The sequence below is a fragment of the Delphinapterus leucas genome, chromosome 3, assembly GCF_059928025.1.
Source record: "Delphinapterus leucas isolate spDelLeu-1000000601 "Yukka" chromosome 3, BTC_Dleu_Yukka2, whole genome shotgun sequence".
NCBI lineage: Eukaryota > Metazoa > Chordata > Mammalia > Artiodactyla > Monodontidae > Delphinapterus > Delphinapterus leucas.
In genome coordinates, this window is record NC_143131.1 from 78778086 (window position 1) to 78800359 (window position 22274).

General features: G+C 40.9%; 1 protein-coding gene and 1 long non-coding RNA gene across 6 annotated transcripts in view; one reads left to right on the forward strand and one right to left on the reverse strand.

Moving 5' to 3' along the window:
* The window catches only part of ELL2 (elongation factor for RNA polymerase II 2), a 75619-nt gene extending 55132 nt beyond the window's left edge, over nt 1-20487 (reverse strand). The window contains exons 1-2 of one of the 4 annotated variants that reach the window (XM_022592448.3): nt 20208-20486; nt 942-989 (exon numbers count right to left, since the gene is read on the reverse strand). In XM_022592448.3, the coding sequence (XP_022448156.1) occupies nt 942-989; nt 20208-20354 (195 nt within the window). In that variant the 5' untranslated portion in view covers nt 20355-20486. Of the gene's footprint in view, nt 1-941; nt 990-19694; nt 19717-20207 lie in introns of those variants that run through there. The other 3 variants (XM_089909120.1, XM_089909119.1, XM_089909122.1) reach the window with 3 other exon arrangements.
* Nucleotides 20488-20675: 188 nt separating this feature from the next.
* The window catches only part of LOC111184207 (uncharacterized), a 230592-nt gene continuing 228993 nt past the window's right edge, over nt 20676-22274 (forward strand). For both annotated transcript variants that reach the window (XR_016392726.1, XR_002647227.3), the window contains exon 1: nt 20676-20933. This is a non-coding gene — a long non-coding RNA (uncharacterized LOC111184207). The remainder of the gene's footprint in view (nt 20934-22274) is intronic.

A 22274-nucleotide genomic window follows, 5' to 3' on the forward strand; every position in this document is an offset into this window, starting at 1 on the left:
GGTTAACATTCCACAAGATTTAGAAGTACTCTTAGTTGGTGTTGAATGATACAATTAATCTCCTGACTCTTGAAATGTTTTCAAGTTATAAAGTTTAGAAAGACTGTATTTATTCACATTGAATTTTTACATTTTGTGACATAAACAAAAATTCACAAGTGTATAGATTTATAATAAATAGGAATATGATCTTCCCCCCTCAGGCTGCCTTTTCTCTAGAGCTCTAAAATCCATTTACAGATATTCCAAATCTCCATACTGTAGACAGTATATAGAGACAAATTCAGAAATGCATATTAATTTAAATGAAGGAATGACTGAGTCTATTTAATTAATATTAAATAGTAATAGTAATAATTATGAAATAATATTGACACTACTCCTGAAAAGTTTATCATCTATTACAAATACAAAATTCATAGGTGCATTTTATTAGGAGTTATCATTTATTATACTTTTAAATCCAGCAATAAAATAGACAATACTTTGTTTATTCTGTGTACTAGAAAAATTCTATTTTCTATATATACATTTCATTTCCTAGTATTAAAGTCCATAGACAGCAGAAGTTTGTTAATATTAACAACAATCACATAATCATAACTTGCCTGAAATTAATAATTCTTTATGGTTACTTAATTGTGGTAAACAAAATATAATCTCATAATACTATGATGTATGTTACACTTCAATAAAAAGGTTAAAAAATCAATTATCTATGACTTGGAAAAAAACTACTCTCAATATCTATACCTGAATTACTTAACTAAATCAAGAAGATAATTCAAGTCTTAAAGGTGTCATAAATTTACATTTAGTTACAAATTTCACAAAATATGAGTGACATTATATTAAGAGGCACAGGTGAAAACAAATTTTAAGACGTAAATATAATAATGTGTAAGATTAGATTTTCTTGCTAAAACAATAAGAGTACTCACCCCTTGGAGCCCTTGGAACTGAATTGAAGGTCGAAAAGGAATTAAATTCTATTAAAAGAAACATAAGAAACAAACACGTCAACCTTGGTTACTGGGACATGGAACTAAATGATTAAACTCTAAACCTATGCACTTGGTCAGTGCTATAGTCTGTGAAAACCTTTTCATTACATACTTAGGTTTATATTTCATTATATTAAGATGCCTTGATAAAAGATACTGCACTGCTGACATTTCTCTGAATACACAACCGAAGGTATCTTTTGGCAGTGTAGCTAATCACGTTTTTGAAAATGACTGACGTGATTTGGCAAAAAATGATCAGTGTACTAATTAAATTTTACATGAAAAAGTATTATGGCTTAGTTTCTTGATATGTTTTTTAAAAAGGTAGGGGAAAGCAAGAGATAGTCAAAGAAACTTTGCAAAACTCTTAAGAGGACGCTAAAAATATAAAATTAAAATATTTGAGAATGAACTGTGGTTTCCATTTTCTCACATTTTACCAGAGATTAGTTTTTAGTTGAGGGTCAAACAGGTTACCAATCTTCTCACAAGCTTCTCACCAGGAGAATATAATTTATAGAACAATGTTTTGTTTCATTATGAGCTTTGTCCTGTTCATAATTTTTATATTTTCTCATAGAGTTGTGTATTTAGAACAAAAGCTGAAACTGTAAATATCTACCATAGTCTCAGGCATGATTTCCTGTACCTAAAGTCACCAGTATGGGGCTGGTTCACCACTATTGGACATATAGCTTTTCCAAACTGCTAACAGAAATTCATGGGGAAATCAGATTTGGGTAACATTTTAATAGTAACACATCAGCCTGTAAACTATTCTTCATACCCTCATATCCAAACCCAATGCACAAAAACAAAAGCAGTGGTTTCTGGTCTCAACTTTACCTTAAAGAAAAATACAGAGGCACCCATATGCCCCTCCCTCAGCCACTGCACATTAACTACTACTTACCAGGTACTTCCCAAAACTTCTCTACAGATTTAAAAGTTTACTAATCAGGATTACAATAAACTAAAGAGAAATAAGGAAAGGATAAGTACTTTACAAGACAGATCATCTGAATATAAAATCAAGTGGTAGCATTAACCATTCTTTTATTATTTATAAAAATGGGTAAACATCTTCTTGAAGAAAACATAATAGATACTATTATCATTGTTCTACCACCATAAAAAGATTATTTAACTTTAGACTTATCAGCAGAATCAAAGCACTACTGGGTGACAAAATTTATTTCTTGGTGTGGGAGAAGTAGGTAACAATTTTTCATAGTGATTCATTCTAATTCACGGTGTTTTATGAAAATATAAAATATAGATTAACGCTAACTTGAATTTCCTTAGAGGGAGAAAACCTCACCCAAACCTACCTTCCATAGCTAAACCTCTACCTGAAGTAATGGTAGCTTGCGTGCAGAAGCCCTGGGGAGGCCCGCTTTGTGTGTAAGTAGGTGGCACTACAATTTAGGTAAGACAGGTGGAGGTTCTAGCTTTCAGAATATTTCAATCAGCCCTGCCTCCTGCTCTCTCTTCAAATCACAAACACTGAACATCTCCTCTGAGGCTGGTTACACTTTCCTCTCTGACTCCTTGCAGGCAGGTTATCTTCAGCTCACCACTGGAATTTGAACTTCTCTATCAAGTTCATCAATTCTTCTTGGCCAAACAAATGCTAACTTTCCTCAATTTTCAAATTGCTCACTTCTCCGCTGGATGTCACCTGGAGAAACCACTCCTCCTAGCTCTTTGATCATGCCTTTCACTTTCCTCTTTCTAGATCCAGTCTCTCCTGGAGGCTCACCTTGCCTATTTGGTGATGACTCTGAATCTCTTCCCTATTCCTCAACTTGGCATCTCTCTGCAACTTGCAACTTATCACAGCCTAGGACATTTTGCATTAGAAACTCTCAATGACAGTAAAATTGGCAAACACTAAACCACCTCCGCCCCTCACCAAACTGGCACCTCTTTCCTACTTTCTGGCAAGGGTGCTTCTATCTTGTTGGTTCTCCAGGCTCACAACCTTAAGTTTAACGCACAGCCTCTTCTCCCTCTCCCCTCACCGCATTCTATTAGGCAATCGCACACTGCTAGAATCACAGAATTCCAGGTCCAGAGGTACTCCAGTTGGTGCCCAGCCCCACCCCCCACCCTTAACCACAATGGGCCATGCGTCCCATTAATAACTAAGCTAGGACCAGAATCTAGGACTCAATCTTCCTGTTTTGCCATACTGTTTTTCTTCTACCGTCTTGGGCTCCACACACATCTGTTATGGTAGATCCATGGGCACTTGCTCCTTTATGCCAGAGAGTTCGCATTTTAGTTGGAGAACATTTGAAAACGATTAAATATTGTACTAGGCTAAGTACTGCTGGGAGGTGCAGTAAGGATTCTCACAAAGAAGAAAAGTATGGGTTAGAAGAGATACTAGAAGAGAGAAAAGGCTCATGGAAAATGAGTAGCAATTTTGAAAAGACAAACTCCAGGGAGATGGAGTGTCCTAAGCAAAAAAGCAAGGAGACAGGAATGGGTACTGTGCAGGCAGACAGCAGGTCTTTTCACACGTGAAACATAACATAAAGGATGAGAATTGGACCTGGTGATCCCTGGCTAATCTATCCTTGACCTCAAAATTTGTCTTCAGTTTTAGCTTTTATCCACTACAGAATAAATAGGACAGTAATTTAAATTTCAGACCTCATAATTTCTAAAGGTTCATCACCCTGTGAAATAACCCTATCCTAATCCCTTCCATTACCCCTTTAGGGATGGCCTTTAAGTCTTGTCTTTGACATGATAAACAACTGGAGGCTCTTCTGATTTTTGGGATAAGAAAGTGAGCTGCTGAAAGAATGAAGTGTTTCACGGAAAGCAGCTCTTTCAGTCATGTGTAAGAAAGACAGAGAGAGATGAATTGGGGCTAGGGAAAAGGATGAGACACCAGCTCCAGGGGATGTTTTATTTAGGAACACTCTAGTGATAAAGGCCTAAATTAGTATGGCTTCGTCTGGAGCAAACAGGAGATGGTGGAATGAGCAGACCTTCCCAAGAAAGAATGATAAAATGTGATGAAAGCTTGAATATCAGGCGTACATGCGCACATATGCACAAAAGAAGCAAAGGTGGCTCAGGGCTCTCAATCATCATCTGGGGCCTGTCTGCCCCAGACTCCCTCATATTAAGCTTAGTCTTTACTTTGAAAGCTCCTAGTCTGTTTCAGGTCCCTATCACCAAGCACCTAGACAAAGGCCTTCCTCCCTTCCTTCAATTCTTTCCAAATGGCTACTCATTCAAATAGCTAGCAGAAGCTTTCTCAGATACCACCCTCAGCATGTAACATAGCCTGCAGTGGGTTCTATCAAAGCAAAACAAACTCCTCCACGTAGAAAGCAGACAGTCCAACCAATTTCATCTTCCACTTCCCAACTGTGGCTCAGCAGTGTTAACCTTTTTCAGTCTGTTTGTTTTGTAAACAATTTCCTCTCTATTTCTACCTCCTATTTATCTGTTCTTTCAACCTGGCATACCTTCCCAAACACTATTTTGCCAATCCATACTAATCACTTAACATTCAAGCTTAAGATTAATTTCCTCAGCTAGGCCTTGTTTTAGATAAATCAGAAATCAAAGACTCAATGAGTTTAAGGACCTAATGCAGGTAAATGTGAAAGATACTGGGTGTAAAGCAACAGGGCCGTGGCGAGTACCTGGGGAATGAATGCCCAGCTGAGAAAGAACTCAAATTTTAAAATGTTAAACCTTTTTCTCACCAAACAAAACACTGCTGCCACCATTTTGCTAACTCTGAACTATGCCCACTTTAGCTACCATTAACTATTGTTTTTTCCAGATGCCTGTGTCTATCGTACCACTACACTGGGGGTGTATTTCTTTCATAGGTTTTCTTACTCCTAGTTGTTATGATACAAAAGAGTCTAACACATATTTAACTTACAAGTATTTATCTACATTATGATAGAAAAAGTATTATAAAATCACTTTGGCTATGTTCTCTTTATATATGCGGTATACAACTATACGCATTATATACTTTATAGATTACTATTCTGGGTTGTATAGACAAAACAATACCACTATGCTTTACATCAACTTATGGATTCTCAAGAGTAATTTTTTTTAATATAAATTTATTTATTTATTTTTGGCTGCATGGGGTCTTCGTTGCTGCACACGGGCTTTCTCTAGTTGCGGTGAGCAGGGGCTACTCTTCATTGCAGTGCGCAGGCTTCTCACTGTGGTGGCTTCACTTGTTGCGGAGCACAGGCTCCAGGCACTTCAGTAGTTGTGGCTTCAGTAGTTGTGGCTCGTGGGCTCTATCCAGTCTTTTGCCTCATGACCTGAATTTAGAACCTAACCTCCTGATATGCTTAGAGTTCTATCTGTATTGCTTGATTCCTCAACAAAAATGATAACTTGTTTCTGTTTACATAGTTTTGTAATGTACAGAGTATTTTTATATCCATAGTCTCAAGTGAGGCCTCCTAAAACCAGCCGTGGGTGGTAGGAAGACATCATCATCCCCCATTTCAGAGGGAGATAAACGAGTCTCCAACAGGCAAAGTTCATTGCTCAGAATCACCAAGCTAGTGGTTAGCAGAGTTGGACCTCAAATCCAGACTTCTGAATTTCAAATACAGTACCCTTTCCTTATCTTGCCTCTGTAACAGGTTACCTCCTAGGGCTGAACATGAAAAGCACTTAAATGCTCATTCAATTCTTCTGGCATTTTGTTTCCAAAGAAAATGAATTTTATAAAATCATTATAATTTCCAAGGTTCAGCTTCTGATTAAATAAAAACTAAAAAAAACACTTTTGTTTTTTTTCCTGTAAGGACCATATATAGTAAAGGAACATATATAAATACTTGTGTTAAAACTTTTCATTAAAAAAACAAAACCCTCATCTATGGAGTAGTTGTGGGTGCTTATCCAAACAGGATAAACTAGGATTACTGTTGCTGAAAAACTTTAAGATATCTAACAACCTAGAAGAGAAAAGTACATAAGAGAACCTCAAATCCTTTATTGATTTTAATCCCAATTTTAGACAAGAAGATGTTAGGTACTATGCTACAGTTCCTGAACGTTTTAAAAAATGCAACAAGAGAGCCAGCTAGAATGCTATACCACTTTTTATGCTTCTGACTACTGTGTCAATGGGAAAGGTACCCGGAATAAGTTCTAAAAGTCAATACCAGGACTTACCTGGTAGTCCAGTGCTATAGAATCCATCTTACAATGCAGGGGACGTGGGTTCGATCCCTGGTCAGGGAACTAAGATCCCACATGCTGAGGGGCGAGTAAGCCCAAGCGCCACAACTACTGACCTCACACACCTCAACTAGAGCCCTCGCTGCAAACTACAGAGCCCACGTGCCCCGGAGCCTGCGTGCCACAACTAGAGAAGAGAAAACCCACAGGCCACAACTAGAGAGAAGCCCGAGTGCCACAGTAAAGATCCCGCGTACCGCAACGAAAGATCCTGCATGCCACAACTGAGACCCGACGCAGCCAAAAATAAATAAATAATAAATAAATAAATCTTAAAAAAACCTGAACATTTAAAAAATAAAGTCAATACCACTATAAGCAAATGTCTCAAGCATGTTAGTTTTTCACCTAAATGTTTTTTAGTCTAAGTTTAACTGCACAAACATAACCTCAACTCATTGTTTTTTTTTTTTGTTTTGCGGTACACGGGCCTCTCACTGTTGTGGCCTCTCCAGACCCACGGGCTCAACGGCCATGGCTCACGGGCCCAGCCTCTCCGCGGCATGTGGGATCCTCCCGGACAGGGGCACAAAGCCGTGTCCCCTGCATCGGCAGGAAGACTCTCAATCACTGTGCCACCAGGGAAGCCCTGTATATTTTTTAATGCAATCCAGTTTTAAAAGATAATGTAATTACAGGTGGCCAAATATGATATGGCATGTTTTAGAATAATGTTTAACTTACTAAGTACAGTTCCATTACATATGGAAGTTCAATAGGACTTCAACTTTTGATTTTTAGCTTTAATTAAATATTTGCACCAACTGGCTCTTTTGAAAATCAAGTAACTCTAGGGTTTAACTGACTAGTACTTGAGCTATAAATAAGATAGTGATCTAGTATCTTCATCCATCCAAGAAACAATACAGACTGGAACTGGCTAGTGAAACCATTTTGATAAATGCTTTCAACAAGGTGATGTTTTATAGTCAAAAGATTCTGTTAAACTCTTGGTTGGTTCACTGATTTTAGATTTCCTTGAATTAACCCTCTGTATTTCTCAGAGAATGTAGGGCATTCTTAAGCTTAGAATAAAAGTGTAGACAATACTAAAATGCTCAAAAGTTTAGTTCTTGACATCTGCCACTATAATATGCCAATTCTACTGCAATAAAAACTGCTCTATGACCAAAGAAATCTATGTCCACTTATTTCCAGGGACTATGCCTTGCAATATATAAGGACTATAAAAGTAATATGTAATTTACTAAGTAATGTTACTAAGTAATTTTAATTGTGCTGAGTAATATTAATTTCTGACACGATTCTTTTAGGGTAGGAGGGAAGAAGCAAAGCTCAGGTTTCTTTGGGGATAAATAAAAGAGAGTTACTTATCCTATAAAAGTTGTTATAACCATCTCTTGATTATTTACATATTGCTTATCCATCCAAATTAAACCTATGGTTACTTTTATTCTATCAACCACTATTGGTTTTGTCAACATACAACCATAAGAAATAGCATTCTGTTCTAGAAAAGAGTGATTTCTCTAAGAAACACATTACAGAGATCTTTCTAAGTTTATTCTCTAAGGTTAGAGATGTACTTGAAATACCTTCAGCTTCCCTTCTGAATCCATAATGGAGCTTTGACTCAACTTAAAGTGAACTCTTGAGTTATTAAAATTAACCAATAGGTATTTATTAAATACTTCACATTTTATTTGTGTACCTAAGCTGCATTATAAGTCAAACTAAAGATAGTGCAAAAAGGGCTTCCCTGGTGTGGCACAGTGGTTAAGAATCCACCTGCCAATGCAGGAGACATGGGTTCAAGCCCTGGTCCGGGAAGATTCCCACATGCCACAGAGCAACTAAGCCTGTGCACCACAACTACTGAAGGCCGCACACCTAGAGCCTGTGCTCCTTGACAAGAGAAGCCACTGCCATGAGAAGCCCACACACCTCAACGAAGAGCAGCCCCCGCTTGCCGCAACTAGAGAAAGCCCACATGCAGCAGCGAAGACCCAAGGCAGCCCAAAATAAAATAAATTAATTAATTAAAAAAAAGAATATTTAAAGATAGTGCAAAAAAATTTTCCAAAGTCAAATATAATTTTGGAACTTTGTGTCAAAACCAGAAAACTGTCTATAAATGGTGATGGGTCAGGTGACTGCTTTAAGTGAGATTGTTTTAGGAAATGATTATAGCCACCTAGTTACTATTTACTGAGTGCTTAAAATGTGTCAGGCCAGTGTAATCACTTTTACTAGCACCTGTGGGAATTCTCAGAACACCCTTGTGGAGTAGATACTATTATTTCCACAGGATTCCACAGGTAAATCCTGTGAAATCACATACTGTTACACAGCTAATAAGTGACCTGGAGCTCAAACCCTGGCCAGTCTCCCTTTGAGAACTAAGCACTCTACACAGCTAGCCTCTCCTGCTCCTCCTTAACAATGGTTATATAAAATGTGAAATATCTGAACGCTACAGAATTAAGAACTGATAAGAATCAATAGCTCTTTGGGGATCACTTCTCTGGTTTTGCACTACAACTTAAGGAAAATATCAGGCACTTGAATTTCTTTTCACTTATGCAAGTAAATAGTAAAGAGTATTTATGACTTATCCTGGGATACAATTTAAGATAGATCTTTCTTTCCTAAAAGAGGTACTATACCATTTAAAGAACTGTGGTTATAATTCTTTTATTTAAGAAGTCATTTAATTCTGCTCTTTAAAACATCACCTGATAGAGAAACCAAAGACTATCCAATAATTATATTTTAACCACGGTAATAAAAATAAGTCTAAGCTGGGAAAGAAGAGGAAGAAAAAGAAAAAGATGGAGTATAAGCAGACAGTAGCACAGGAAATCAGTTAATCCTGAAATCAAATATACCCAGCTCTCGTCAAAAGCTGGTAATATGTTTAGTATGTTTAGAATGATAGTATGAATGTGAAATTTTGAGGTAATCCAAAGATACCTTAGTAAATGGTATCTCCTTCTTTGCCCCAATCTTTTATTAGATGCTCCCCCACCCCCCGGGGGGGAGAGAGAGAGGGAGTCATTAAGTTTCACAAAATCTAGTATTTTGCTTTGTCAGTCAATCCAACCTTACACATTGCAGAAACTCCTTCTCTGCAGATTTGGAAGAACCAGATTAAAGAGCATTTGGAATAAAGAATAATTTCTTTCTAGCCTTTACAGCATAGAAAAGAATGAAATATAAAGGAGATTCTCGAAACAGTAGGGAGAAGTCAAAAATCTAATTTATTTAACACAGTCCTTGTTTTTAAAGATAGTTTCTGGAAAACTGTAGCTATCTGCTGTAGGCCAAATTTAAAAAAAATTATTATTGTCTTAAACGTTACTATTCTATACAACTCTTTAAAGGAATATGGAAGGCAAAAATCCAAACTGAACAACCACCTAAAAAGTTAGTTACTGTGAACAAGCCCTTATAACAATATTTGAAGCATAATATCCCATCATTTTTTTCCAAGAGAGCGCTTAATGTGGACTTTATAATTGTGTAATAAGCTTACATGTCAAATCTGATTTATAAATACAAATGAAGATTTGTTCTTTGGGATCATGATCTCTAGTAAAGTATAAGGAGAAACAGTAAAATAAACTTGGATTGGAAGATGGGTATTATTTTTAAAATAGTAGAAATTTGTAAAATGAAGCATCTACAACAAAGGGAGCCATTAGAAGGCTTGAAACTTGTAAACTACATGATCACACACACTTAGTGTTTTAAAAAGATAGCTTTGGCTGCTGCGTGGAGAATGGACTATTGGGGGAAGAGTGGAAGCCTGGAGGCTAGATGGAAGTCCATGGCAGTGGTCCTCAAGAGAGATAATGGTGGCTGGGACTGGAGTCGTGGTGATGGATGAAGTTAGATTTCAGATTTTTGAAGACTGACAGAACTTGCTGATGGATCAACTAAGTCAAGAAAAGAGGATATAAATCAAGGAATACTAGTCAATTACTAGTCAACTGGTGATGAGTACTGCCACTTACTGAAATGGGGAACACTCATGAAGATGTAGGTTTGAAGGGTGAAATCAAGAGTTGTGCTTGGCAAAAATAAACTCAAAATGGATTAAAGACTTAAATGTAAGGCCAGACACTATAAAACTCTTAGAGGAAAACATAGGCAGAACACTCTATGACATAAATCACAGCAAGATCCTTTTTGACTCACCTCCTAGAGAAATGGAAATAAAAATAAAAATAAACAAATGGGACCTAATGAAACTTAAAAGCTTTTGCACAGCAAAGGAAAACATAAACAAGATGAAAAGACAACCCTCAGAATGAGAGAAAATATTTGTAAATGAAGCAACTGACAAAGGATTAATCTCCAAAATTTACAAGCAGCTCAATATCAAAAAAACAAACAACCCAATCCAAAAATGGGCAGAAGACCTAAATAGACATTTCTCCAAAGAAGATATACAGATTGCCAACAAACACATGAAAGAATGCTCAACATCACTAATCATTAGAGAAATGCAAATCAAAAGTACAATGAGGTATCACCTCACACCAGTCAGAATGGTCATCATCAAAAAATCTACAAACAATAAATGCTGGAGAGGGTGTGGAGAAAAGGGAACCCTCTTGCATTGTTGGTGGGAATGTAAATTGATACAGCCACTATGGAGATCAGTATGGAGGTTCCTTAAAAAGCTAAGAATAGAACTACCATATGAACCAGCAATCCCACTACCAGGCATATACTCTGAGAAAACCATAATTCAAAGAGTCATGTACCACAATGTTCGCTGCAGCACTATTTACAATAGCCAGGACATGGAAGCAACCTAAGTGTCCATCAACAGATGAATGCGTAAAGAAGATGTGGTACATATATACAATGGAATATTACTCAGCCATAAAAAGAAACAAAATTGAGTTATTTGTAGTGAGGTGGATGGACCTAGAGACTCTCATACAGAGTGAAGTAAGTCAAAGAGAAAAACAAATACCGTATGCTAACACATATATATGGAATCTAAAAAAAAAAAAAAAAAAGTCTGAAGAACCTAGGGGCAGGACAGGAATAAAGACGCAGATGTAGAGAATGGACTTGAGGACACGGGGAGGGGGAAGGGTAAGCTGGGATGAAGTGAGAGTGGCATGGACATACATACACTACCAAATGTAAAATAGATAGCTAGTGGGAAGCAGCCGCATAGCACAGGGAGATCAGCTAGGTGCTTTGTGACCACTTAGAGGGGTGGGGTGGGGGGAGGGTGAGAGGGAGACGCAAGAGGGAGGAGATATGGGGATATTTGTATATGCATAGCTGATTCACTTTGTTATAAAGCAGAAACTAATACACCATTATAAAGCAATTATACTCCAATAAAGATGTTTAAAAAAAAAAGGAATTGTGTTTGGGTCTGTTAAGTTTAGATAACCTATTAAACTTTGATAAAGAGATCAGGTGTTGAAAATTAGTGCCTGGAAATGGAGGAAGGTCAGAGCTGGAGATAAATATTTGGAGGTCGTTAACATATAGATGACGTTTAAATCCACAGGACTAGATGAGCTCACCTAGGGAAGTGAATAGATAAAGAGAAGGGAACTGGGATCTCCAACTTTCAGAGGCCAGTCAAGCAGTGGATAATCAGCAGAGGAGACTGACAAAGAATGGCCAGGGAAGTGGGAGGAAAATCAGGAAAGTGTTTCTAGCAGGAAGGAGTAGTCAACTGGATGGCATGATGCTGAGGTCAGGTAAGACAGGAACAGAGAGATGACCACTAGATTTGACAACAAGGGACCTAGTCAGGTGCAATCTCAGGGATGTGATGGACACAACCCAGCTGGAGTGGGCTGAACAGAGGATGGGAGATGAAAAAGCAGACACTATTTCTCAGACATATCCTCAAACATAATCCTCTCTTTAGGTGTCCCCTTGCACAGAGACTTTATTGTATGTATGTATGTATGTATGTATTTATTTATTATGTCTGCTTGTTTCTACTAAGGCACGAGCACTTTCTGGACCATCCCTGACTTATTCAACTTTATATATACAGTGCCTAGTACTATGCCTGGCACATATCAGAAGATAAACAAACACTGGCTAAATGAATAAATGCATATTTGACAGTTATAGTTATAATTCCTGTTCCTACCTCTTAGTCTTTTATTAAAGAAAAAAACATCTCAAGACACTCAGCTGAGTTTTTACCACATGGATGTGTTTTCTGGCTATCTGAGGCATCATGGTTTCCAACAATGAAAACCAAAAGCCATGATACTAAGTATCATGGCTTTTAAAAATCTGCTAACACGTAAATTTACAAGTAAGCATATTTAGATCCTAAAGTATCTCAAAGAATCTTATTAGAAAGTTCATGCCTGGCTCCACCCTTGAACAAGCTCACCCTTCATGGGAAAAGTCTTCTAGCTAAGGTTATCTCCATGGACCATGAACCAAGTGCCCATAACTAGTCCATGACAATGTATATGTATAACAGAAGTTTCATGTACTCATGATTATTTTTTGGTTTGTTTTTCACAAACTGTCAAACAAAAAAAAGAGAATCAAAACACCAAAACAGAAATGAAAGTAATCTGAAGTGAAAACACTGACCCTTGCAAGGCCTTTAGGAATCTTTTAAAAATGATGCTTGAAATGTAAATCCAGGCACATTGTAGAGAGTTACTTAATGTTTCAATAATCACTTGGGACAGAAACCGTGGAAAGTATGATCTTCACGTTAAAATCAAATTCAATTTTCATATCATCTGTACTCTACAACAGTCTTAAGTGCAATTTATAGAGAACGTTATTGGATAAAGGAAGCCTATAAAAATCCGAGCAAAATTTGAAAATCCCTGTTCAAAACCAAAATTTCTTCCACCTAATAATTTCAACTTCCCCAAAACATTACCAATCCCCAAAATTTCCATCCAAATGGAAAAGTTTGAGACATGTAAATAATATGGCATTGTTCTAGTCTAGCCTCAGACCCAAATATACTTCTCAAATATAAAACATCTAATCAAACCTAAGTCTAGGCACCAAACAACAGACTGAGTGAACGTCCACTAAAATGGTACTTTATCTCCCCCACCCCACCCCACCCCACCCCACCCTCCCAACAGCTTCTGATTTCCCTTTTTTTTACTAAGGGTACCCCTCCTAGTGCTGATGGCTAGAAATTTCCATTTAACCCTGTTCCTTTAAAATCTGTTATTGAGTTCTATAGATTCTATTCATCTGTAATGTCTTGTCTCTCACTAGCATCATAGTTTAGATCCCACTCATCTCTGACCTGGACCACATACTTCCTCCTAACTTGTCTACTGCCTTCCAGATTCATCTTATACTCATCATGCACACTGAGGCCAGTATAATCCTAAAGCATTAGCTCAAATCACCTTAAATTTCTACTCAGTGTCTCTCCAGTTTTGAGAGAATAAACTCCAACCTGTTCCAGTCTCCCTTTCCTCTCTTAAATCCATTTTCTCCAACACTCGAGGTTACGTGGAACAAGGGTCTTCCTTGCAATTCTCAAAGCCTGCCTTAGCTTTTCTACTGCTGTCCTTTCCTTTCCTGTGCCATTCCTTCTGCTGGAGATGTGATTCCCCCCATCTAGTCTCTGCCTGTTAAAATCCTAAAACCCAAAGATGTTTTTTAGACCAATAACATATAGGATCCCCAACAAGAAAGAAACTTATACTCTTTGTCTAACAACCTAGTTATTATTGAACTAGTAGCAAATGCTCTGACTACTGAGTTCAATTCAAGGTGCTAATTTGATTCATGAATCTTTACGGAGCATATAGTCTAATTAATAAGATTCTCTCTTTTTATATCCTATATTAAACTGCTAGCCATGAGATTCCAGGTTTGGCCTTTGCTGGCAAAATATTAGTGGAAGCCCTTAAAACAGTTCTTCCTAAAGATTTAACGTGGCTCTAAAGTGCCATAATGCCACAACCAAAATAGTTAGATAGGTAGATAAATTGAAAGGAAGGGAGGGAGGGAAAGAAAAGAAAGCAATTCTCCATAAGTCTGACCTGATTTATGCCATGTTTTTCAGCTTCAATTTGGCTGTAGAGACACAGTCATTAATTTACTGTATTCTACTCCAGACCTGCTTTTCTAGATTTTTGCATTAAGTCATGGGAAATGTCCTATGGAGCTGAGGTATGCAGAAGAGTCAAATGTGCTGTGGTTATATACATGCTCTTTTCTTTATTCTAAAACTCAGCTCACCTTACATGAAGAAATGCCCATATCATCACATTTTAGGGACATCTTCTCAAATACTCCAAATACATTTGAACCAAACTGGCAAATAACTGGGCTGAACTCTGGTGCCACGGTCCTGAGCCTCTCTGTAGTCACAGCAAGTTGTTAAAAATGACCCAGCAGTGGTTCTCCTGAAATTCTCATTTTCCTCACTTTGCCGGCTTTATCACAAATTACCTAATAAGCGCTATGTGCACAGCTTCCATAGTTTTTCACAAGTGCAAATGGAGCAAATGGAAAGGTTGGATCTGGTGACTGTCCTTGATAAGCTTTCCTGTAAATCATTCCGAGAATTTTACACCCCTTTCCTTTTAAATTCTTTTGTTGAACATGTTCCAATCTTTCACATATGTTCTTTCTTTCTCCTCTCAGTTCTGGTGCCAAGGTTCCCTGTCTATCTCTTTAGGCAATCTGGCTACTGCTTTTCACTAGGAGGAGCACCCTTCTTTGCACTGAACACCTGATCAGCTGAAAAAACTTTTCAAACACTTATTGCAAAATGGGGCACAAACTTGACTTTACTTGATAAAAAGCATTTTAATATCAAGTTCAGCCTGAAGATGGGTCTAAGTTAAATAAGATTAACTTATTTTAAGTAAAACTGGCTATATTTAAAAACTGCAACAAAAGGAATCTGCTAAGGCAAACCTCATTGTTTTACTTAGTAAACATGTCAGCAGCAGTGGCAGCTCTGTGCTGGCAGGTCTGGATGCTTGAATGGTGCCTTAAGGAGAACAGGGTCTTCTGTATTTGTAAAAGCAGATTATTGAACACACATGTACACACTCAAAATTGTTTGAGGGCAGGCACAAAAACGAAGAGATAGGAAAAAGTAAGGTATGAGTCTTTTTGTGCCTTAAACCACAAGGAATCAAATGCTGATACGTTCACGAGGTAAAAAGAAAGGAAAGGAGAGGATATCTCCTACTCCATGACCTGTGGGATCAGTGATTTTATAAGATCACGGAACACATTAAAGGGAGCTATTGTGAAGAATAGTAACTTTAGAGGTTTACATAAGACTTTATGCTTTGACTGGAAATAACAGTATCTAGTAATACTGAAAGAGACTGAATTCCTCATGCAAAATTAGACGTAAGTATATTTGTACAAATTTTCAAAACACTATCATTTTCCTAGAAGACACTAATCAAAGCAGGGAAATTTAAAGCCAGTAATTGGAGTTGGCAAGAGAATGTGTTAACAGAATCCTTCTTAAAGTCATCTCCTTTCTCATCTTCAGGCATAGAGAATGAATGGCCCCTGCTTCCAGATGCATCTATGCAAGACTTTTTATGTAATAGTTGGATAAACATGACAGTATTATTTGAGCTACCACCTTTGAAACTTTGAGTAAACATTAAAAAAAAATCAACAGGCTCAGCAATAAGAGAATCTGAAAACAAAATTTTGATAAGATTTTTGTTACTACCAAATGAGTTACTCAAATGTCAAAATAAAGCCAGCTACAAATTACTGAAGGAATTGGCTAAAATAAATTTTAGAATTTTGAGGTTTAATTTGAAATAGTTTTAGGATACATTTGGGAGAAATATGTAATTACAGTAACATATGCTCATTTAAAATATGTGAGGCTTATATAGACCACAAATTCAGACATCAGTTTAGAATGACTATAAAGTTGTAATATGTGATTTTTATTTAGTAATCTGTACCTTCATTCAAAATAAGCTATCTATAGGAAAAAAAAAAGTAGTTTTGCAATATATGCTAAATATCTGTATAAGTATTCTGAGTTCATTCTGCAAACCATGAAAATAACTTTCCAGTTAACACTTTTTTATATAATCAACTTGAAACTGTCTCTGTATTCAAACTGAGTGGGAAACAACTTTTAGGAGATATTTACTCCAAATATAACTCCCATTCCTGGAATCACAATGTCTCTATCCCGCATCCCAATCTCTGTTTAAAAGGTTCCCAAGTTAGCTTTCCTCATTTCTTCTCTAAAAATAGAAAACTTGAGTAATGAAGGTCAATTAGGTTTGTCTTTCGAAACAGTGAGGAATTGTTTCTAATTAAAAGATTCTGTTTCCATGAACTCTAAAGAACATCTGTATTTAGCCTAAGTCATAGTTTCCTAAAATTCTTAAATTTACCTCCCTGAAGTCTTAGGTCAAGTGGATAGGAGAGTAAATCCAATGGACAAAATAATCTGGATAAAAATAACTCTCTGATGCTTAATTTAGGAAATTAACCTGTTGAAATTTCTGGCTCTTAGAAAGTCATCCGAAGAGGAGGCATAACAGTCATAACATTGCATGGGCCAAAGCCACTTGGAGGCCACTTGTCAAGCATCAAGCACCTTCCTATCTAAGCAGAGGAATGGTAGGGGCAGTTTTATATGAGAAGTTAAAGCCATCCTGCCCCTCTCCCCAGGAGAGAATAGAAACTTCTCCCTGAGTAGCCAATGCATTCCAACATTTTTCCAAACGCAGCTACAATTTAAAGTTAGGAGCCCTAATTTGATAAGGGTGGAAAGTGAAAGCGTAAAAGACCAAGTATGTATCCTTCTACTGGAGGAGAAAAGCTCGGCCATATGCCCACTGCTGGCTACTTTACCGTGTTGATGGGGGAGCCGTGGTCTGGCCCTAGTCAGAAGGTGGGACACTGAGGACACATTGTGGGAGACTTGGCTGAACACACCAGAGGATACTGTAGTAAGTTCCAACAGTACCTCATTTCTTTTTCTTTTGTCTCTTCCCACTTTTCAGCTGTCTGAAGTTAACAGTCTCACCCCAAATCCTGCTTTTCTAAGCCCCTTAAGAAGTGTTTCTGTGGCCAAAGTGACAGTGAGGCCTGGGGACAGGAACTGGTTAAGTCAGAAACAAGGCAGTGTCCAACTGCAACGGCCAAGTCAGCTTATTTCTTCCTCCTCTCCATGCATAGTACTGCTTCTACTACCAACTTTTAGAAGAAAAGGAATCCACGGATTGTCTCAATCTACCTGGGTCCAACTCAGAAGGGTAGAGGGAGTTGGAAAAGTCTTCTCCCTTTCCCTTCTCTGCCTCTGTACAGATTGACTAGATACATTAATTTGCATGCACAGAGATGGAAACAGATGGTAATGATATTAATAGGCAATAGAAGTAGTCAGGAGCAAGGAAAACCATTGACTTTGGTACCTTTGACTGTAAAAATAAATAAATATAACTTAAAAAAAATCAAGAACTAAGTGGTGGGTTGGAAGAGGAAGAATTTTTGATCTGCTGTTTCTTAAGACAGTGGTATATATGTGGGGCTTTTAGAATCCAAGCATTCCAACTTTAATCCCAAGCACGTAAACACTAAGGTGCGGGAGGCAGAAATGAAGGGAGAAAAACAAACAGCATTCTCAGTGAGCACTGGGGGCTTCTCTGTCACCTCTCTCTCCCTGGGTACCATCCCTTCCCTGTGCGGGCCTCCTCACCCACCTCTTCCAGGTCAGTGTCTGTCAATCTTGTTGTGATCAGCTGTACAGTTTGCCAGTTGTCCCCCCAAGGTGACTGGCTGACCTACTGTCCCCAGAGATGCCTCTCCCCACCCCTGTGTGTCAGTCTTTTTCTGCTCCCTGGGTCTGTTTCTGACTGGAGGTTGGCCTCCTCCTGCTGGCCTCTTCCTCTCCGGTGTTTTTCTCTTTACATACCCTGACCTACCTTCTTCCCACTGTCATTCCTTCCCACACCCTCCTCTTGGAACAGGCAAGCTTATCTCTCCATCTTGCAGGGCTGAGTTTCTCTCCAGTGTCTGCCCCTGTGTCCCTCTGCCTGCCTATCTGGCTTCCCCCAGATGGGCCTCCCACTCCATGCTGGTGCTGGTGCTGGTCTCTTCCCTGCAGATGCACCTGTTTGGGAGTAGCTACTGACACATGCAGTTTTTATTTCTTGTATTTCCTCACATTTCTATTGCTGTGTGACTTCCCAGCCATACATGAGACCCTCTTTCCCTGAGACTTCATGGTGTGTAGGAAAAGTATCTTTCTCCCTGTGCATGCACTCCTCCCTCCACCCCCGAGTCTGAGTGTTTTTCGCCTATGCTTCTCTGGTGGGTAACTCATATGCCCTGGAATGTACATCCATGTGTCCACTCAATTCTGTGAGTGCCATCCTGAGGGCATGCTCATTTCTGAGTCGCTCCTGCTGTTTACATGTACACTATCATGTGAGCTCATGTACTCCTCAAGCTGTGCACAACTGTGTGCCTCCTCCTGTGTGCATGCTTATGTAGGGGCCCCCTGAAGGTAAGTCTCCCTTGGCCCAGGTTCACACCTCTCCTGCGGTTTTGCCTCCAACTCTGGACCTTCCTTCCAAGCATTTAAAGGGCCTGGCACTAGTGGGAGCTCAACAGATGTTAATTCCTTTCTCCACTTTTATCTGAATAACTATGAGCGTGTCTGGGTATCCCTCTGGCCCTGCTTTATGAGATCAGTTAATCGGAGCGTGTTTCCTTGACATGGACTTGGCTATTTGTCGGGATACCCTGTGGGTTCTCTGCTCCACGGACGGTCTCTCTTCTCAGAGTGACTGTTACCGGTCCCTCATACGGTATATCCCTCCCCTTATGCGATGCGTCCACTCTGTCTCCCTCACTCATTCACAGTACTGCATCTCCATAAACGGCTTCCCTAGGCACTCCGGTTGCGGCATTTCTTCGCTATGCCTCCCACTCTATCCCTCACTTTTTTTTTTTTTTTTTTAAACGTGAAAACGCGTCCCTGGGTTTGTCCTCCAACTGCCGAGTACGTGAGCCTTCGCTGTGCTCGAGTTGTGTGTGTCCATGGATCTCTCTCCGGCACGCGGTGCAGGGTGAGAAACCCGAGTCTGCCCGGGACGCAGTGTATCCCCGCCCCCGCCCCGGACCCTCGATCCAAGTTTCCAAGTCTGTGAATCCGCCTCAGACGCGAGCGACGCGTCTTTCGGGTATGAGGAGCCACGGAGACTCTCTCTCCTCAGTAACCGATGTCTCTGCTCCCGGGTGAGCGCTGGCTGTGTGTGGCTCTCGCTACGCGGTGTTGTGTCTCTGGGAACGCGAAGCGCCCGTGTGCCCAAGTCTCTGGAAGTGTAAGGTGTGTCCCCCTCCTCTCTCATACGCGGACTGTCTGTGCCTCAGCCTTTCCGAGTACACGGTGTGCCCCCCGCCCGGCCCCATAAGCTCAGCGCCTGTATCCCCAAGTTCTTGCGAGTACAATGTGTATCCCACCTTCATACGCGGAGCGCCTGTGTCCCGGTCTCTGCTGGTCCGCGGTGGTACCCCCAAAACGCGGACGATTAGTGCCCGCCGGTCCTCTCGGGTTCGTTACCCGGACGCTGCCCTCCGACCCCTCCCCACCCCCCCGACACGCCGTGGGCAGAAGAGCCATCTCACTCGTCTCCCTGTTGCCCTTCTCCCTCACTGGGACAGAAAAGGCTAGAAAACCCGGGCGCCGTCGGAAAGTCCCGCAGCGGCTGCGCAGCCGAGCCAGGGCTGCGGCTGCCTCGGCCCCGCCGCCAGGGGCCGCCCGCCCGCCCGCCTCCCAACGCCCAGGCGCCCAGCTGGCCCGGGACGGCGGCGTCAGCGACCCTGCCCGGCCCTGCCCAGCCCTGCCGCCGCGGGCGCTGACGGCGAGCCCCTGCTCCACCGGCCCCAAGCCAGGTGCCGGTGGCAGGGAGAGGCGCGGCGGGGCGGCGAGGGACGCCCTCTTCCTTCCCGAACCCGGCCAACTGCCCAGCTCACCTCGTGGCTCTGGTAGGTCTCGAGCGCGCGGATCGCCGTCTCGGTGAGCTTCACATGCAGTACGGTGGTGTTGTCCTGTCCCAGCCTCCCGCACGACAGCCCATAGCGCTGCTCCTCCCGCAGGCCCGCCGCCCCCCCTGCCGCCATCTTAAACTCCCCGGGGTGCCGCCGCCGACGCCGCTCGGGCTCTAGCCTCCACTGCGGCCGCGGCTGCTCGGGCTTCTGCAGCCGCCGCCACAGCTACGGCCATCCCGCTGCTGACGTACTGTCATAGACTGCGCGCAGCCAGACCTCGGGCTGCCACCGCCGCCACCCGCCCCACCCTCCGGCCTCGTGCCCCGCCCCGGGCTCGTCTCATTGGCCCCGGTCCCCTCAGAGCCGTCCTCATTGGCCGCCCTCCGCTCTCACGGGGGCGGAGCCCAAAGTCGCTGGAGTTTGCTCCCGGGACGGGACGTCCGAGAGGTAAGAGGCTGACGTCGAGGTGACGCGCCAACTTAATCGTACCTGACGTCACGTCTGGTCGTCTTGGCCCACTGGCCGCTATTGGCCAGGCTGGTTTGGGGGATCCCCTGCTAATTGGGTGTCCAGATTGCCTGGTCTGGTTACCTGGGGTCGAAGCCCCGCCCCTTGGGGGTATAGTAGTAGAGAGCCGGAGTGTAGGGGAGAGTCTCTTCCTGCGCTGGTGGTCCTTGGAGAGGAGGATCCCCACCCCGAATGTGAGGCCAAGTAAGGACTTCGTCCCCCGACGGCTGCGTTAGTTTGTGGAGTAGGATGTGTGCGTGTGAGGGAGGTCGCTGTAGGCTGAGTCACTGGAGAGTCTCTCCTCAAAACTCATTGCTATTGCTGTGCGACCGAAATGGGGGAGGGTGCCCTTCTCCGTCATTTAACCCTAAATTTGAAATTAGTGAGTTGGCCCTTGGTTTTAAGAGTTTCTGCTAGATTGTGTGGAGCATCTTAAGTACAACACCATGCCTAAAGGTTAAATCCCTTTGGTGTGGTGGGCATAGTACTAAAGAAAACGGAATTTAAAGGTTTTTCCCACGCCATGCCCTGTTGTGATCCCAGAGAAACGGTATTCCGTTCCTTTAGACTTCGCCATAGGAACAGGGTTGTGCCTTTTTATGGGACTTGGAGGGGCAGTTAGGATTTTCCTTTCAAAGGGCAGTAGAAGAGTGTAAGTGTCCTTGACCTAAATTAAGAGAAACAGCGACATCATTCTCCGGTTCGTTTGGGTTCTGTCCATTTCATTTGACAGGGATGTGGGAAAACCTAGAGTTTAAGCTATTGATGGTAACCGTAGGAGATGGGTGTGTGAGGGGCTGCGGAGGCTGGGCATACTTTCCGTTCCTCGCGATGCTCCATGTGTAGGCGTGGCTAAAGGAGGAAGCCTAATCAGGAGCCCTCTTCAGGCTGTGTGTGGAGGGACTGACAGGCTTCCCGTCAGAGGGGATGAGTTAACAGGGTGATCAGCACCACCAGATAAAAACAAACCGTTCGAAGGCTTGAAACTGTTGCAAGGCAGTTTTTTTTAATGATTATTATTTTTAAATTTGAGACGATTTTTGTTTCCCTCAGATTGTAAAACCTTGTTGCGTTTTACAGGGATTCCCCAGAAAAATTATAGGCATTTAATCAGTATTTCCCATACTTTTTAATTGGATAGGGCCATGATTTTCCAGAAAGGTCCAAGTGGGATTGTTTTCATGATTCACCCCCTCCCCTTAATAAATCCTCGAGCCTACATGTACACCACCTCTTGATTCAGACCCTCAAGCCTTGTATGTGTATAATACAAATTATAGAACGAATTCTCCTTCCACAGAATATGGGTTAAGTGGAAACATCTGTATTAAGTGTTGTTCCATCACAGGAGAACATTTTTAAAATTGATTTAACTTCAATCCACTAGATTTGGCTAGCTGTTAAGGCGTGATTAACACTTGTTAATTTAGTTTACTAGTGTTAATTATCTTAAATTCATTGAATAAATTAAGGCAATCACAAAAATTTTTTTTAAAGTCTTATACTTGAATTATTCTTTTTTCCTGTTTGCTTTGCTCTTTGATA